Below are 19,823 nucleotides of genomic sequence, written 5' to 3'. Positions count from 1 at the left end.
GCATAATTTCATTCCATCCAAACAGCTTTGATGTCATCCCATCCAAAGAAACAAATGGATGAGTGGAAATGGTGCCATGTTAAAGACACTAACCTGCAGAAGCATCAACACTCTGAGTGCTGCTAGTCGGAGATGGGGTCCCACCACTGGAGCGTCCTGAAAAATAAAGCAGAGAGAAAAGTCACAACCCCAAGATTTCACGTGTGTAAAACTGAAGAGAAGTGAAGCAGACGTGAGACACAATCAGATTTTTATGACTTTACAAATGTCATTTCTAAATGAATAAACTACCAGAATCAGAACTGCTGTCTCTGCCTTCTTTCTTATCTGAAAAAGAATGTGAGAGAAAGAGAATGAAAATTAAATGTTTTGACAGATATAACACTATAAACAAGACATTTAGTTAATATAAATATGTTGCACTATAAAGGTACATTTTGTAATGAAACACATTTTAATGAACTGATATGAAACAAGGTGTTTCTACCAAAAAAAATGACTTGTTATAAAAGTAAGGCTACCATATGTAGGGATAACATGGTGTAGCATACAGTAATTGAACATGGGTTAAAGTAAATACAAGATGGGCACTTAGGATAGGACTTTTATGATGTTAAAAATATATTTTTGCACTATAAGATACATTTTGTAGGGACAACATTGTAATGATATAATGAAAACACTGGTGTCCCAGATTCAATGAAACATCATCTGTAACAGTCATGTCTTACTTGGTACCAAGTTCGAGGTAGGTAGGAGTGCGGAGGGGGCTGCTGCACCCCCTGGCGGAGAGTAGATGGGCGGCCTGGTCAAAACTAAATTGGAAAAATAATGAATAAAAAGTTGTCTTTTCTTTTTGTTGGTTATGTTCATTTTCTAGTTGTATTTTGATTTCATTAAGTGGTTAATTTTGTATCTTAGGTAAAACAAATGTCAGTCAGGTTGGAAATTACATTCAGGTCTCACGTGACAACACACTTGTTGGAAACAGGCGTGCAACAGCACAAGAAATTGTCAGCACAAAAGCAAATTTCGAATTTCTTTTGGAATCCAAAAAGATGATCTGATGCACTTGCATTGCCTGTCAATACTATGAGTGGTCGAGGCTCTTATCATCAAGATACAGTATTTTCTAAATCATACTTTCATAATAGCATACAACTTGTTTTCAAGGGCCTTAATCATGTAAGAAAACATGCACAACAATGAACATTTTACTGCATATGTCATTTAAAAAGAAAATGTTCATATGAGTGTTGAGGGTGCCACTTGAATGCTATGCTTGCATCACTTTCCTCTGACTACCCTTCTTCAGGATCTGAAATGAATACTACACAAATAGATACATATTTTCTTCTAGAACCAACAAACGATTGTGAAATAGGGGGGAATTGAAACGTTAAAATTAAAACACATATTTGTATTAGATTATTTTAAACTGTAACTGACCTAGTTGTTCAGAAGGTGTAAAACAACCATAAAGTTGTGAAATAGGAGTGTAAATCAAACACTAAAATACATTACTTTTATTATATTCTTTTAAACTGTAACTGACCTGGTTGTGGAGGTTTACTTCCATTACTTCCATTTACCATTGTAAGTCTTGGTAGAGCTGAAAGGAAATGTCATGTTAACTGCAGTACATGCACTGTATAGTAACCTTAAACTCCCTGATGTTCCATTTACATTGTTGCAAAGGATATAATAATTTCATATTGTCATTATACATGTCAGCTTTCCCAGAAAATAAATTAAAAAAAGATTTATCTTATGTTGAAGTTATCGTATGTCATCTGTTGAATTCTCATTCTAATTCTATCTATTCATGTCTTATTCCTCCACTGAGAATATTTATTTTTTGCCTGGTCTGAATTGAAAGATAAAGAGGACAACTTTTTTACATTCGTGTCTCGTTTGAGAATCATAAAAATAAACGCTGAGATGCTAAATCTTTAAGAAATACTTATTTGAATGGAACCAGTCTAAGCACTACTTACTGATGATGCCTCTTTTATAAAGTATGAACAGGAGCCCTCCAACAAAGGCCAGGCATACGATGAAGCCCACAACCACACCAATAGTCCCGACCTTAACCAGAGGACAGTCACCACACTTGTTTTCTGCAAATAACGGGAGAGAAATGATTGAGCCAGTAATATGAAGCCAGATGACACACATCAAGACTACAGTAGTTCATCGTAATCAACAGTGTTAGAAACATAACTAAGAAACAGCTACAGAAATATCATTAATATAAGATACTTTTTTCTAAATATGTTTGAAATAGATGTTACTTGGATATTTTAGGAAGGAGGTGACATTGTATTACCAGGGAATGCTTTAATGATTGGTTCAGCCAAGGCTTGGTGGTTAACAAAGCAGTCGTAATTTCCTTGGTCATTCATGGGGATCTCAACACGTTTCCAAATCTGGTGTGTGTCATCATGGTTGGGGCGGACTCCTGAAGTCTCCACGCCATCAGAGATGACCACCTCATTCTTCCTGATGTGCAGGGTGATGTCTTTAGGCAGGAATCCAGTGGCCCAGCAGGTGAGTTTGACATTCCCCACGGTTTTGGACGCTTTACCATATGCGTCAACAACTGGAGGCTCTACATAGGAAATAAACATAGTTACAGAGTTACAGATCTATGCCCTAAACATATATTCTTCTTTGGCTCTCGACGAAGGCGGTTGCATTTTTCTCTCCTCCCCTCCCTGACCTTCCCTGCTTGGCTGTGTCTTGTGTCTTGTCTTGTGTCAAGATACTCTCTCATCATCACTCTCCGAAACTAGAAGCATGGAATTAATTAGCTGGTCTCTCAATGCTATTGACACCATCTTCTCGAAGAGAAGCTCGGGTGCGGGGGAACCCAACTGTCCGGACGGGACGTTCGCAGCTGGCTACACGATGGACGCGTGGGAGAATTGGCGTGTCGTGTGTCTAGCGGCGCTTTCCGTGGAGGACGTTGAAGACATCTTCATATTCGGAACCATGATTACAGGGTTTCTGCTGTTTGGAATAGGCGCTGGCTTTGTATATCGGAAAATCAAGGAAACGGCTGCAGCTATCAAAAGCCCCGTTAGGCTGCCCGATATGATTGATATGTTGGGCAGAGTTGTTGGAGCTCAGTCTGTGAACTTACAACGCAGCATTGATTACAACAGGGATAAGTTTGCGGCTCTGCAAAGGAAGATGGAGGACATGGAGACCTTCCTGAAGGGTGGACGTGAAAATTGAGTTGCGGCTACTCGTCAAAACAACTACCCCAATCTTATCCACTTTCGGCCCCGTAACCAGCACAGGCCCCGGCCAAGGTCGTCGCTGGAAAACAACTCCCCTGGAGAGCGCTGAAGCGAGACTATCTAGGAGCATTGTCTGGGTGTTGCCTTTTTCTCTCCTCCTCTCTCCTCATGTTATGCTGTAACTTTCTAATTGGCGCCGAAAATGGCTGCCTAGGTAGGCTCTCCTGCCAAAGTTAATTCCTTGTCTGTGCAAACTTTCATGGCGAATAAAAACCCATTCTGATTCTGATTAATTATTCAAATTCAAATGTACCGGTAATACTTATGTGAGGAATTTTGCTCAGCACACCTCACACCAGATACAATCTTAACTACTCACTTCCTTCACGAAGGGATTTCTGGCCATAATCCATGAATTTATTCAGCCAGTCGACACACTCCTTCTCCAGGTAACCCTTGGTGTACTGGTTCAGGATCTGCTCTCCATCCCACTTCCTCTTGGTTGGCAGAGCAGCAGCATTAGGGGCGACCCACTGTGTAGAGGTGTCATCGAAGGCCAGGAAGTCGTCTCCATCGTAGCTGTACTGGTCAAAGCCCTGGATGAATCTCACAGAACCCTGCTCTTCTTCAACCTCACAGCCATGCCTCCACTGAAGACTATGGACATCTGAGACAAAACAAGAATACAAATAAACAGTTTGTAAACACAAATATGGTGGATGACGCACTGGACTGGAGTACTGATCTGTGTTTGTTCTCACCAGAGTCATTCTGAAGCGTTCGGTCCATTAGGATTCCAATGTTGACTTTGAACCACTGCTCCTTGAACTTGCGTGACTGAGTGCCTTTGTCCCAGTAGTCTTTATCCAGTCTCTCCTTCATCCAGTCCTGCTTGGGAATCTTCTTCTGAAGATCGTTGTCATAGTAGTCGATCATCCTGTCGTTCAGCAGGCCCATGGCGGTGAACTCATGGATACCATGTTGATGAATGGGCTTGGAGAGGGCGGTGTAGACGTACTCCAGTGAGTGGCGCACTGGCAACACAAATATAAAATCAGCAGGACTTTGTGGATATAAAATGGTTTATTTCAAAATACAAATAGGTAAGGGATGGGTACAGCTCAGTGGTAGAGCATTTGACTGAAGATAAAGAGATTGTACATTTAAATCATTTTTGTTGCTTTGATGAAAGCGTCTGCTAGATAAAACTAAAACAATATGCATATGTATGAGTCATTTAATTAATTAAAACAGATTTACATTAAAACTTAAGTTCAGAGGTGTATTATCTGTGTAAGATAGGTAATACACAGTAATAAACAGTTGCACAAATCTGACCCCTCATTTTACCTGCCCAAAAACTATTATTTTTAATCAGTTATCATAAACTAATCCCGCCTGATTGAACTGCGGCATGTAGGTTACTGTATTGTTTGTTCTGTCGTATAGGCGGAAGTATATTCTTCTCTGGAACATTGTAAATGTGTTGTCTTTTAGAACCAATCCGATGTTTTACAAGCATGTTGCTAGGTAGAAATGGCTTTCACACGTTTGCAAGTTCTGCTTGACAGGCTCTGACTTGCTACAATACTATCATGAAAACGATGTTGATATTTGGTATATAATCAATTCGTTTTATTACTAATTACCTGTTTTTAAAAATACGATAGGACAACAAATGAACCATATCCAAGTGTATTTATTTAAGTAAAGAGTTCCTGTGGTCATGTTGCTGTAATATTTCAATACAGGTCACCTACAGGCATTTCAGCATGTTAAATTTACAATAAACCAGTAGCCTATATTTACATTTACATTTAGTCATTTACCAGACGCTCTTATCCAGAGCGACTTACAGTAAGTACAGGGACATTCTCCCCGAGGCAAGTAGGGTGAAGTGCCTTGCCCAAGGACACAACGTCATTTTGCACGGCCAGAATCGAACTGGCAACCTTCAGATTACTAGCCCGATTCCCTAACCGCTCTGCCACCTGACTCCCGGTAGGCCTATGTGCAGTCACGGACAATTACACAAGCAATTTGATTCCTCTGAATCGAAATGTGGTCAAATGATCAAAATAAATACGCACATTCAGGTTATGGCGCAGCTCTACTCAGACAGTAACAATGTAGGCAAAGTTTCACTTTCACTTTTGAGGATATTGCCCAGTAGCCTACTAACTAAAGTCACTATTTTAAATTTACACATACTTTCGCTAAACATATGCTATGCCCCCCCCCAAAAATTAAGTTTCCTAACGAAAATGTTTGGAGATAAAAAACTCTAATAAATGGAATAAATGGGATGCGATGTTCGCTAACCTAGTACTATCATAACGCTACATGGTAGGAAACGCAAGAAAGCAGATTGACTTTTTCGAAGAAAACAAGTGTTTACGCCACAAGACATGAACATGAAGCCATAGATGAACTCTTACCACTGTTGATGGTTAAAAACGACCCAAACAGCACCAGGGCGGCAACGGCTAAATGCATTGTTACTCCTTTCACATGAGATTATTCTAAATTTTACGATGACCGTGTTGGACCGAATTCTCACTCCACCGCAGAATTCCACTCCCCTACGCGTGAACGCGCACTGCCTTCCTAGCGTATTGCCATGTGTATCGCCGAGGCGATTTTTACAATGTTAAGCCTAGGTTCCTTCGTCTTAGGCTTTGAGGAAACTGTCAGTAGGCTATTTAATTCATGTTTCATTAAAATAAAAGTTATGTTGCGCTGCACTTGAGAGCCTATACGATTTTTATGTCGTGCTACATGTAAAATCTGAATGATTGTCTCACGAAAATAGACGTAAAGTTGAGCTGCACTTGAGAAACGATGTTGATGTTGTGCTACACTGTCCTATTATCGGGATGAGGTAATATGTGAATTAGTTGCGACTGCTGTTATGTCACTGTCTGGTAAAAGCGAGCATCCTCTTTGTATTCATTTGTACGAATCACTTTTAGTAGAACTATTCACTTCTGATTCTTGATTACGTTGTACTTGCTGTTATAGGCTACTTACTAAATGCACTATATGCCAATTGTAATATAATCGTCTGGTAAATGAGTATAGCTACATTATTTTACACATTTTTACCCCCCCCCCCTCCCCCCCCCCCCCCCCCAGAAATCAAAAGGCTGTTATGGTAAGACCGATTATGTTCTATACAGCTAAAACAGCCTGGGGTCAAATTGACACCAAACATAATAGGAGGGTTACAAAAACATGCCCTGACACGCTAAATGTCTGTTATTACATGCTATATTAATATAACTTTTAGGGAGGAACACTTTTAGTTATGACGTTAAACTATACTTTGTCACGAAATATAGTTGTAGCAAATAGCAAATGTTCGTCTTTGAAACTACCTACAGATTTGAAAATTCCGTTGTCTAATTACAGAGCCTAACCTAAATAATGAAAATAAATAACTGAACTTGTAACAGTTTTGTTGCAAAGCACACTATTATGGTGAAATGTTATCTCGTGTTTGTTGAGTTAAAACCGAAATATTGTTGTTGCATAGCAAGCATCATAGCAAAAAGGCTAACAAACGTAAGAGTTCGCCTATATACCCACCAATTAACATTAGCCCTTCATTTATGACATGGATACCGTAATAATAAAGAATATATTGCGCTTATTAAAGTTATGCATTGTGCTTATTAAAGTTATGAACTTAGAAGTGTGCTCAGGCTTAAACATTGGGTCTCACACTGGGTGTGGGAAGCAGGCTGTTCTTTGTGTCTCTATCTCTTCATTTTCAGAAACAACCTTGAAACCGGGTGGAGACTGCACCCGAGCAGGTGGGACGCGTAGGCAAGAACAACTCCCTGATGCACGAGAGAACAAGCTCAACCTTTTTTGATACGTGTGTTTCAATTGCACTGTATAAATATATGCTGGGGAGAGACAGATAGCCAGTTGGACTTCGTGAACCAGCCAAAACTCTGTTGCGGGTAGGGAAACTTAGACAACCCCAGAGCTCTGTACTTGTTGATTTCCAACTGCTGCATTAAAGCTGATATTATCGGACCTCTGCGACTCCAGACCACTCTTTCTAGAACACAGATTTGTGTCATTGAATACCATCATTACATATTGGAATAGACACACAGTATTTAAATCCTTCAAATGGTGACCCCGACGCTGAAAAGAGGGAGTCCAGAGGGTTCCGGCCCGACCGACAGATCGGGAGAGAGACCCATACACCGGTACGAGGTGGCAGACGTAATCGTCAGAGGCGCCTCAACATAAAAAAAAGGTAAGCAGACACCTGTTAATTCAAAGTACTGCTATTCGGAACTGAGAACCAAATTTAGACGATTACTATGTTTCATCGTACCTAGTCAAACCAACAGTGGTGGGAAATCAACCGTTTTTGTGTTTTGTCTTTGTCCAAGGAGAGGTTAGAGTCCTCTCCAAGGGTTAGAGTCCCTAAACTCGTTGTCTTTGTCCAAGGGGAGGTTAGAGTCCTCTCCAGGGGTTAGTGTCCCTAAACTCGTTGTCTTTTTCCAAGGGGAGGTTAGAGTCCTCTCCAGGGGTTAGAGTCCCTAAACTCGTTGTCTTTGTCCAAGGGGAGGTTAGAGTCCTCTCCAAGGGTTAGAGTCCCTGAACTCGTTGTCTTTGTCCAAGGGGAGGTTAGAGTCCTCTCCAGGGGTTAAAGAAGCTGACAAAGATACGTAATGCGAAAGGGTTTGTCGGTCTCTAAATGTTCTGGCTCTTCTGAGCGCACCTCTCACTATCCGCGCACCAAGCTCCACAGGATATTCTATGAACGGTGACGCCATTATCCTCAAGAATGAGTAAGTGGGCAGGGCTTTTATACCGGTTGATCTCTGATCTCCAACTTAACCTGCTCCCGACCAGGTTAGGCGTTCAGCATGTGTTACCATGGTGATCTACCCCGGTAACAAGTGATCCACCGTCATAATACAGAAAACCCTGGCTTGAACCTGAAGTTACCTATCTAACGCCAAATCTTGATTCGTAGTACAGGCCCCAGGACTCTTAGTGGAAATAAAACGGTGTGTATTAAAATACCACATGGTAAGAGGTGTATTCTATTGGTAGATACACTGTAGATACTTAACTGTCAGGGTGTGAGGAGGGGTAGGACCCAAATGCATGACAGTACACAGCCATACTGAAAACAAAAGGGTTTATTCCCGAAAAAAGCCAGGGACACAGATAGGGTACTCACATGGACAGGTAAGGTAATGACAAGACAAAGACTGGACACAAAACAGAAACCTAAATACACAGAACCAAACGACACAGGTGGACACAATGACGCTAACGAGAACGAGACACAGGTGAAGACAATGACAGGGAAACACTAGGACAGGGCAAAACCAAAAACAGGGGGGGCACGGCTGTGGCCGTGACAGGACCCCCCTCTCAAGGGACGTCACCCGACGTCCCATAAGGCAGGGCAGGGGGTTGGAGCAGGTCCGGAGGTCGGCCCGGAGGCAGGGCAGAGGGCCGACGCAGGTCCGGGGGCCGGCCCGGAGGCAGGGCAGAAGGCAGGCGGCCCGGAGGCCGGAGCAGGTCCAGGGAACCACCCGGGGGCAGGACGGGCACAGGGGACGGGCACGAAATTAAATTTAAGTTAAGTTTAAAATTAAGTTGCCTAACGAAAATGTTTGGAGATAAAAAACTCTAATAAATGGAATAAATGGGATGCGATGTTCGCTAACCTAGTACTATCATAACGCTACATGGTAGGAAACGCAAGAAAGCAGATTTACTTTTTCGAAGGAAACAAGTGTTTACGCCACAAGACATGAACATGAAGTCATAGATGAACTCTTACCACTGTTGATGGTTAAAAACGACCCAAACAGCACCAGGGCGGCAACGGCTAAATGCATTGTTACTCCTTTCACATGAGATTATTCTAAATTTTACGATGACCGTGTTGGACCCGGGTGGTCCCGGGTGGTTCCCTGGACCACCCGGGACCAGGCAGGACGGGCACAGGGGACGGGCACGGGGGACAGGAGGCGCCTGGGAGCGCGGACGAGGGGGCGCGGACGAGGGGGCGCGGACGAGGGGGCGCGGACGAGGGGGCGCGGACGAGGGGGCGCGGACGAGGGGGCGCCTGGGAGCGCGGACGAGGGGGCGCCTGGGAGCGCGGACGAGGGGGCGCCTGGGAGCGCGGACGAGGGGGCGCCTGGGAGCGCGGACGAGGGGGCGCCTGGGAGCGCGGACGAGGGGGCGCCTGGGAGCGCGGACGAGGGGGCGCATGGGTGCGCGGGCACGGTGGCAGGCTGCGGCCAGGAGTCCTCGGGCGGAGGAGGCCAGAAGTCCTCGGGCGGAGGAGGCCAGAAGTCCTCGGGCGGAGGCGGCCAGAAGTCCTCGGGCGGAGGAGGCGGCGGCCAGAAGTCCTCGGGCGGAGGAGGCGGCGGCCAGAAGTCCTCGGGCGGAGGAGGCGGCGGCCAGAAGTCCTCGGGCGGAGGAGGCGGCGGCCAGAAGTCCTCGGGCGGAGGAGGCGGCGGCCGGGGCACAGGGCAGGAACGAGGCTGGGGCACAGGGCAGGAACGAGGCAGGGGCACAGGGCAGGAACGAGGATGGGGCACAGGGCAGGAACGAGGATGGGGCACAGGGCAGGAACGAGGATGGGGCACAGGGCAGGAACGAGGATGGGGCCCAGGGCAGGACCGAGGCTGGAGTACAGGGCAGGACCGAGGCCGGGTACCGGCGGCAGGCGGCCGAGACTCCCCGGCAGGCACAGCCTCGGTGCTCTGGGTGCTGGGCGGCACAACCTCAGGATGAGGCAGGGGCACAGGGCAGGATCGAGGCAGGGGCCCAGGGCAGGACCGAGGCTGGAGTCGGGGTAGGAACCAGGACTTGGGGTGGGCCCTCCGCTGCAGGCTTCGGGGTCCACCAGCAGCAAGTCGGGTCCCTAGGAAAGGGTTCGGGGAACTCTCTGCTGGGTCCTTTCTTGGTCTTGTCATTCTGTCAGGGTGTGAGGAGGGGTAGGACCCGAATGCAAGGGAGTACACAGCCATACTGAAAACAAAGGGTTTATTTCCGAAAAAAGCCAGGGACACAGATAGGGTACTCACATAGACAGGTAAGGTAATGACAAGACAAAGACTGGACACAAAACAGAAACCTAAATACACAGAACCAAACGACACACGTGGACACAATGACGCTAACGAGAACGAGACACAGGTGAAGACAATGACAGGGAAACACTAGGACAGGGCAAAACCAAAAACAGGGGGGGCACGGCTGTGGCCGTGACATTAACAGTAATAAACAGCTTGAGAAGACATACACTTACACAAATTCCACCCCTCATTTGCCCAAAACAACAAAGTAATCTGTTATCAAATATACAGTACATTAAGCCTGAGTGAAATGTCACCTGAGACATGTATTCTTTTGACTGTTAATAAACATATTTGAGCATGTTTCTTATTTAATGTTTTAGTGTGATACTGAATCAATTTATATATAAAAACACAATTAAAAATAAGAAAGCTAGATTCAAACTAGATTCATTATCTTTGCAAATTAGTTGAATTTACAATCAATTTGCTGTTTTTCAAGCGTGTTGGTAGATAGAAACGTCTGTTTCAATTTTTCTCTGTGTGCTAAACTCTTCACTTCTCTCTCTGTCGATTCTAAAGATGGTAGCTATTTACGGAGAACGTTGGTGACAGCAATAAAACAACTTACCACTGTTAACAGGCAAAATCGTCCCAAAAACAACCACGATTAAGACACATAAATTCATTGTCAACCCCTTTTTAAATGATACTATCCAAACTGATTTGAGAAGGATTATAGTAGACCTTTCACCACCTCAACACCCTTTTCTGAGCATGGCAGTATTGAACTGCGTTGTTTTAGACATGAGGAACTGAGTCCCCTCCCCTCTCTTTCAAACCATCTCTCCCTCCATCATAACTTTTCTTCTCCATGTCCTTAACTCTTCTCTTACTTCCGGCACTTTCCCCTCTGCCTTCAAACAGGCCAGAGTTAGCCCTCTACTCAAAAAAACCTCCCTTAACCCAGCCATCCTCCAGAACTACAGACCAGTATCACTGCTACCCTTCTTTTCTAAAACAATTGAACGTGCTGTATCTAACCAACTGTCAAACGTTCTCTCTCAGAACAACCTGCTTGACCCCAACCAATCGGGCTTCAAGACTGGCCACTCCACAGAAACTGCCCTCCTGTCAGTCACCATGGCCCTCCAGTCTGCCAGAGCGGCTTCGAGGTCATCCGTCATCGTTCTGCTGGACCTTTCTGCAGCATTTGATACGGTTAACCATCAAATCCTGCTTGCCAGACTTTCTGAGATGGGCATCACTGGCACTGCACTTCAGTGGATCTCATCCTACCTGTTGGGAAGATTCTACTAGGTCTCCTGGGGAGGCAAAGTGTCAGGCCCCCCCAGCTCTCCACTGGTGTCCCACAGGGCTCCGTCCTTGGACCCCTCCTCTTCTCCCTGTACACCACCTCGCTTGGACCAATCATCACCTCCCATGGCTTCTCCTACCACTGCTACGCTGACGACACGCAGCTGTACCTGTCGTTCCCCCCGACTGATCCGGGGATCTCGGCTAGGATCGAGGCCTGCCTCACAGACATCTCCGCCTGGATGACCAAGCACCACCTCCAGCTGAACCTCGCCAAAACAGAACTCCTCATCATCCCGTCATCGATGACGAGCTCTCCCTCACAGCCCACATTGCTGCGGTCTCCCGGTCGTGTAGATTCACCCTCTACAACATCCGGAATATCAGGAGATACCTGTCTGAGCATTCCACCCAGCTGCTAGTCCAAGCACTTGTCCTCTCAAAGTTGGACTACTGCAACTCGCTGCTCGCCGGTCTCCCAGCATGCGCAACCCGCCCTCTCCAGAAGATTCAGAACGCGGCGGCCCGCCTGGTCTTCAATCTACCCAGACGCTCCCATGTTACCCCGCTCCTCATCTCCCTCCACTGGCTTCCCATCACGGCCTGTATCAGATTCAAGACCCTGTTACTGACCTTCCGAGTAAAAAAATCTGAGTAAAAACGCAGATTACCGATGCTGGGAGGGTATAAGGGAAAGTGGGTGTGTATATTTCTAGCTCTTGTTCGCTGAACTTTTTTTTTTTTTTTTTGAATCACCACGGTGGCAGTAACATGCAGGCGATTTTTCCCATCTTATAACGGCGCGCTAATTAACACTAATGGGCGCTGATTGCCCGGCGAGGATCTGGTTTGATAAATACCATGCAAAATGTGGAAATACACCGTCCGCTATTTGCGGTTGGGCAAAGGCAATGTTAGTAAATGAGGCCCTGACTGTCTCCCCACCTTCAAGAAAAGGCTCAAGACGCACTTGTTCCGGGAGTATAACGGTACTTAGGAATGTTTGGCTGGACCTGATGTTAGTTTTCTCCAGGATCACAATGACTCTTATTGAGAGACTTGTTACTCTTGTTGGTTAGTTGTAACTGACTTAAAATGATTGTACTCGCTGTGAAATATATTATTGTTGCTTGCTTTTTCCACAGGTACACTCTTGCACTTTTGAGGTTCAATGCTGTTTAATTGTAACTTGTCTAACTACATGCTCTTATGATTCTTCCCTTTGGGTCTTATTTGTTTTTCACAATGTATGCTTCATGTGTGGTTACCCACAATGTTTGGGGCTATCTCGTTGTTATGTTCAGTGACCTATGTATGCACTTTTGTAAAGCTCTCTCTTGGAAGTCGCTTTGGATAAAAGCGTCTGCTAAATGCATAAATGTAAATGTAATGTAATGAGGAACTGCAGACCTCTTCCTGTTCTGTTCTACTTGGTAGATACATCCGGGAGGAAGAACTCAAAGTTTCAGTACATTCTCTTTTATTCAGCAACGTTGATTTAAAAGTAAGACAACCAAATGATATCCCTCATCCCATTAATCAATATTTAAACTTAACACTGATTATATAGTTCAAACTATATCATACAGTAACAGTGCAGTACAGTGCTATGACCATTAAACCTTGTGAACAGAAATATAAAAACAGGTATAAAACATATATCATTAATTATTTTAAAAGAAAATACATGGAGCTGCATTGTATACACAATTATACATTATTGACAGAGAGAGAACAGCCACAACATTGTGTACATGGAGCAGTGTGTCTTACACAGGAACCTCCAGTGTTCTAAAGTGTCCCACGAAGATAGAAAGATGAAAATTGGAAATATGGAAAATTGGATTTAAAGTACATCAGAATGCTATCCCAATAACTATTTAATGATTGATCTGATCCACCACATGTGTATGTCAAAGACACTTCCTGATCATCTAAGTAACTAACTTCCAGTTTTTTAGTCGTATGTAATATTTAGGAGACTGCAAACCCATAAGAGGGAGCAAAGATCAACTCAATCAAACAGAACCCTGTCATGTGTTCATCTCTGTCCAGTCAGGGATTCTATTTCCCCAGCATGGTGTCTGACTGCACTGGGACGTCCATTATCTGTTCCTGAAAAACACGAGCACAATTCAAACACAAATGTTCACACACATTGCTAGTTAGCAGTGGGAGACCCTTTCATAAAATACACCTAGGTCGTACATAATGTTTCATGACTGATATTGAAAGTGGAACAAGAAATGTAGGAAAATACAATGATATGGCAACCTAAACTGGATAAAACTGACCTACATGAGCACGGAACAGTGCTTACATGTCTATCTGCCACCACTAGGTGTTGCAGTGACTAAAAACAATCGCCATTGCAGTATTGCAATGAGTAAAGCTGTGCTCTTCAACTTCTAAAACGGGGTTAAAAAACAGTTTATATGACAAAAAACACTTTTCAAAGAAAGTTACCAGACAAATTCATCAGTGCTGTTTTAGAGATTCTGACACAGTGGATAGTCAAGCACTGAAACTGACCATTCAACTGCTGCCAAGCAGGGGTTGCTGTGCACCACACCCGTTTTCTTTTGGTCCTGTCCCGTTACCTGAACGGCCAGAAATATGTAAAAACATGTCAAATCTAACAAAGAGATGTAACTACTTAGTAGGAACAGCATCTACAGTACTCTTAACCTTGTTATAACTTATGTGAACTACGTATTGACACATCATTTTGTCTTATTCGCACATTGTGTGAGCGCTTGCAGTTAAGGACTTTATACTGACCGTTCATGTGTTGTGTGGAATCCTTGTTCAGTAAGAGTGTAGTTGATTCATCTGCTGTGTCTGAAGGACCAAGAAAAGTTTGTTAGATATAAACACCACTTAATGACCTAAAATATCACTGGGTGAAAAACAATTGAATTCACCACTTTGTTTTCAATATTCTTTGCAGATTTACCATGTTGTAGATTTAACATGAAACATTTCATGATTGTGTGACAGTAAATGAACATAGATTAACCCTTGTGTTATCTTCGGGTCATTCTGACCCATCAGTCATTGTGGCCCACCGTTGTATTGCGATAACTTTACTGCATACAAAAACAAAGTGAGGAATTTTCTTTTAACCGTCGGGCTGTCTCAGACCCCCCACATTGCGAAGGTTAAAAGAAAATGCTATTTATTGTTTTTGTATTGGGTAAAATTGGGTAAACACAACGATGGCTTGTTGTGAACCTTTGGGTCATGTGACCCGAAGTCAGCACAAGGGTTAAGGTAAATACAAGATGATCATAGTTTCACTCCATCCCAAAAGCTTTGATGTCATCCCATCTTAACTCCGCTTCAAACCCCCACAAACGTTTTTCTACCTTCTCCACCCTTCTTAACCCACCTCCCCCACCCCCTCCCTCCACCCTGACAGCAGACGACTTCTCCTTCTTCTTTGAGAAAAAAGTCGCCTGTTCATCCTCTGCCAGGAACCTTGGGGTTACCATGGACGACGAGCTCTCCCTCACGGCCCACATTGCTGCGGTCTCCCGGTCGTGTAGATTCACCCTCTACAACATCCGGAAGATCAGGAGATACCTGTCTGAGCACTCCACCCAGCTGCTAGTCCAAGCACTTGTCCTCTCCAAGTTGGACTATTGCAACTCGCTGCTCGCTGGTCTCCCAGCATGTGCAACCCGCCCTCTTCAGAGGATTCAGAACGCAGCGGCCCGCCTGGTCTACAATCTACCCAGACGCTCTCATGTTACCCCGCTCCTCATCTCTCTCCACTGGCTACCTATCATGGCCCGTATCAGATTCAAGACCCTGGTATTGACCTTCCGAGCAGTGAACGGGACTGCACCCGTCTACATCAAGTCTCTCCTGCAGCCTTACACCCCCACCCGTCACCTACGGTCTTCTTCAGACAACCGCCTGGTGGTCCCACCGCTCAAGACCGCCCGGTCCCAACACAAGCTCTTCTCCTGTCTGGCCCCCCAGTGGTGGAATCAACTCCCCACCTCCATCAGAGAAACTGACTGTCTCTCCACCTTCAGAAAAGGCTCAAGACGCACTTGTTCCAGGAGTACAACGGTACTTAGGAATGGTTCGCTTGACCCGATGTTGGTTTCCTCAAGGATCACAATGACTCTTGCTCAGAGACTTGTTGCTCTTGTTTTAATTGTTTTGTACTAGCTGTGATATATCGTTTTTATTATTGTTGCTTGTTTTTTCCACAGGTACACTTGCACGTATAGCGGTTCATGTTGTTTAATTGTAACTTGTTTAACTACTTACTACACTTACTTTGGTTGTTCACAATGTGTGCTTCATGTTTTGGCTACTCACAATGTTTTGTGGCTATCTTGTTGTTATGATCAGTGACCTATGCACTTTGTAAAGCTCTCTCTTGGAAGTCGCTTTGGATAAAAGCGTCTGCTAAATGAATAAATGTAAATGTAAATCTGAAGAAACTAATGGATGAGTGGAAATGTTAACCATGTTAAAGACACTAACCTGCAGACACAACAATGACCACACTGCTGCCAGGTGGAGATGGGGTCCCACCACTGGAGTTTCCTGAAAAATAAAGCAGAGGGAAGAGTCACGACCTCAAGATTTCATTCTTGTAAAACTGACGAGAAATTAAGCAGAAGTGGGACACACAATAGAAATCTTGTGAATTTTCTCATTCCAAGTCTATATCTGCCACAAAAATCTGTGTACCATATGTACCATATGTAGGGATAACGTGATGTAGCATAATAAGACATAAGTAAATACAAGATGAGCATAGTTTCATTCCATCCAAACTGCTTTGATGTCATCCCATCCAAAGAAACAAATGGATGAGGGGAAATGTTGCCATGTTAAAGACACTAACCTGCAGAAGCATCAACACTCTGAGTGCTGCCAGTCGGAGATGGGGTCCCACCACTGGAGCGTCCTGAAAAATAAAGCAGAGAGAAGAGTCACGACCCCAAGATTTCACTTGTGTAAAACTGAAGAGAAGTGAAGCAGACAGTGAGACACAAAATCAGATTTTTATGACTTTACAAATGTCATTTCTATTAAATAAACTACCAGAATCAGAATTGCTGTCACTGTCTTCTTTCTTATCTGAAAAAGAATGAGAGAGAAAGAGAATGAAAATTCAATGTTTTGACAGATATAACACTATAAACAAGACATTTAGTTAATAATATGATACATCTTTTATATCTGCTAAAAAAATATTTTGCACTATAAAGGTACATTTTGTAATGAAACACATTTTAATGAACTGATATGAAACAAGGTGTTTCTACTGAAAAAAGGATAACATGGTGTAGCATACAGTAATTGAACATGGGTTAAAGTAAATACAAGATGAGCATAGTTTCACTCCATCCAAACAGTTTTGATGTCATCCCATCCGAAGGAACAAATGGATGAGTGGAAATGTTGCCATGTTAAAGACACTAACTTGCAGAAGCACCAATACTCTGAGTGCTGCCAGTCAGAGATGGGGTCCCACCACTGGAGTTTCCTGAAAAATAAAGCAGAGAGAAGAGTCACGACCCCAAGATTTCAGTCAGGTGTAAAACTGAAGAGAAGTGAAGCAGACGTGAGACACAAAATAGGACTTTTATAAGATACATTTTGTAGGGACAACATTGTAATGATATAATGAAAACACTGGTGTCCCAGATTCAATGAAACATCATCTGTAACAGTCATGTCTTACTTGGTACCAAGTTCGAGGTAGGTAGGAGTGCGGAGGGGGCTGCTGCACCCCCTGGCGGAGAGTAGATGGGCGGCCTGGTCAAAACTAAATTGGAAAAATAATGAATAAAAAGTTGTCTTTTCTTTTTGTTGGTTATGTTCATTTTCTAGTTGTATTTTGATTTCATTAAGTGGATAATTGTGTATCTTAGGTAAAAAAATGTCAGTCAGGTTGGAAATTACATTCAGGTCTCACGTGACAACACACTTGTTGGAAACAGGCGTGCAACAGCACAAGAAATTGTCAGCACAAAAGCAAATTTCGGATTTCTTTAGGAATCCAAAAAGATGATCTGATGCACTTGCATTGCCTGTCAATACTATGAGTGGTCGAGGCTCTTATCACAAGACACATTTTCTAAATCATACTTTCATAATAGCATACAACTTGTTTTCAAGGGCCTTAATCATGTAAGAAAACATGCACAACAATGAACATTTTACTGCATATGTCATTTAAAAAGAAAATGTTCATATGAGTGTTGAGGGTGCCACTCTGACTACCTTTCTTCAGGATCTGAAATGAATACTACAGAAAGAAATACATATTTTCTTCTAGAACCAACAAATGATTGTGAAATATGGGGGAATTCAAACATTAAAGGGGTCATAGAATGCAAAAGCGAGTTTACCTTGACATCGTTGAATAATGAGAGTTTGGTGGGTAAAATGGACATACAGAGAACCTCAAGTCCCATTGGCACCTCTTTCCTATGCAAATCTCACAATTTGAAACTGCCGCTGTAAAACGGGCGGTTTCCAAAAAAACACTGAATGACGTACATTTGGTGGCTCCACCTTATTTGGCTCTGGTCTGTGCCTTTGTCACGCCCCAAAATGTACTTACAGACCAGCCCACCAGTTGCGTCTTTGCTCCGCAGCTCCGCTCGCTGTAAACCAGGGAGTCAGGTGGCTGAGCGGTTAAGGAATCGGGCTAGTAATCCGAAGGCTGCCAGTTCGATTCCCGGACGTGCCAAATGACGTTGTGTCCTTGGGCAAGGCACTTCACCCTACTTGCCTCGGGGGGGAATGTTCCTGTACTTACTGTAAGTCGCTCTGGATAAGAGCGTCTGCTAAAATGACTAAAATGTAAATGTAACCAATCAGCGCACAGCTCATCTAAATATTCATGAGCATACCATAAAAGGGAGAAAACCTCTTGTTTCATTCTAGGGCTATTTCACAGGGTTGCATAAGGGCGCATAGAACAGCACCCGGGCCATTTTCAGCCCAACCAATGTTACATACCCTATTCGGAGACCTTAAGGAACAGTGTGAAATACCCTATAAAATTATTCTATGACCCCTTTAAAACATATATTTGTATTATATTATTTTAAACTGTAACTGACCTGGTTCAGAAGGTGTACGTCTTGGTAGAGCTGAAAAGAAATGTCATGTTAACTGCAGTACATGCACTGTATAGTAACCTTAAACTGCCTGATGTTTTATTTACATTGTTGCAAAGGATATAATCATTTCAGATTTTCATTATACATGTCAGCTTTCCCTGAAAATAAATTAAAAAAAGATTTATCTTATGTTTTTTCATCTGTTGATTTCTAATTCTATATCTATTCATGTCTTATTCCTCCACTGAGATTATTAATTGTTTGCCTGGTCTGGATATCATATTGAAAGATAAAGAGGACAACTTTGTTAAATTGGTGTCTCGTTTGAGAATCATAAAAATAAACGCTGAGATGCTAAATCTTTAAGAAATACTTATTTGAATGGAACCAGTCTAAGCACTACTTACTGATGATGCCTCTTTTATAAAGTATGAACAGGAGCCCTCCAACAAAAGCCAGGCATACGATGAAGCCCACAACCACACCAATAGTCCCGACCTTAACCAGAGGACAGTCACCACACTTGTTTTCTGCAAATAACGGGAGAGAAATGATTGAGCCAGTAATATGAAGCCAGATGACACACATCAAGACTACAGTAGTTTGTCGTAATCAACAGTGTTAGAAACACAACTAAGAAACAGCTACCGAAATATCATTAATATAAGATACTTTTTTCTAAATATGTTTGAAATAGGTGTTACTTGGATATGTTAGGAAGGAGGTGACATTGTATTACCAGGGAATGCTTTAATGATTGGTTCAGGCAAGGCTTGGTGTTTAACAAAGCAGTCGTAATTTCCTTGGTCATTCATGGGGATCTCAACACGTTTCCAAATCTGGTGTGTGTCATCATGGTTGGGGCGGACTCCTGAAGTCTCCACGCCATCAGAGATGACCACCTCATTCTTCCTGATGTGCAGGGTGATGTCTTTAGGCAGGAATCCAGTGGCCCAGCAGGTGAGTTTGACATTCCCCACGGTTTTGGACGCTTTACCATATGCGTCAACAACTGGAGGCTCTACATAGGAAATAAACATAGTTACAGAGTTACAGATCTATGTCCTAAACATTTAATTCATCCAATT

The 19,823-nt window shown here is 43.4% G+C and overlaps 1 protein-coding gene across 4 annotated transcripts in view; it reads right to left on the bottom strand.

Annotated features, from left to right (window-relative positions):
• The window catches only part of LOC136962025 (H-2 class I histocompatibility antigen, Q10 alpha chain-like), a 38,002-nt gene that overhangs the window by 14,851 nt on the left and 3,328 nt on the right, over positions 1-19,823 (bottom strand). The window contains exons 4-11 of one of the 4 annotated variants that reach the window (XM_067255614.1): positions 19,475-19,756; positions 19,143-19,265; positions 17,085-17,147; positions 16,136-16,198; positions 14,414-14,473; positions 732-815; positions 292-327; positions 94-156 (exon numbers count right to left, since the gene is read on the bottom strand). In XM_067255614.1, the coding sequence (XP_067111715.1) occupies positions 94-156; positions 292-327; positions 732-815; positions 14,414-14,473; positions 16,136-16,198; positions 17,085-17,147; positions 19,143-19,265; positions 19,475-19,756 (774 nt within the window). Of the gene's footprint in view, positions 1-93; positions 157-291; positions 328-731; positions 816-4,222; positions 4,280-13,091; positions 13,748-14,164; positions 14,233-14,413; positions 14,474-16,135; positions 16,199-17,084; positions 17,148-19,142; positions 19,266-19,474; positions 19,757-19,823 lie in introns of those variants that run through there. The other 3 variants (XM_067255617.1, XM_067255618.1, XM_067255616.1) reach the window with 3 other exon arrangements.

The sequence above is a fragment of the Osmerus mordax genome, chromosome 18, assembly GCF_038355195.1.
Source record: "Osmerus mordax isolate fOsmMor3 chromosome 18, fOsmMor3.pri, whole genome shotgun sequence".
NCBI classification, from domain to species: domain Eukaryota; kingdom Metazoa; phylum Chordata; class Actinopteri; order Osmeriformes; family Osmeridae; genus Osmerus; species Osmerus mordax.
Note: the sequence above shows the minus strand (reverse complement) of the source record. Positions and strands in the feature narration are given on the sequence as shown.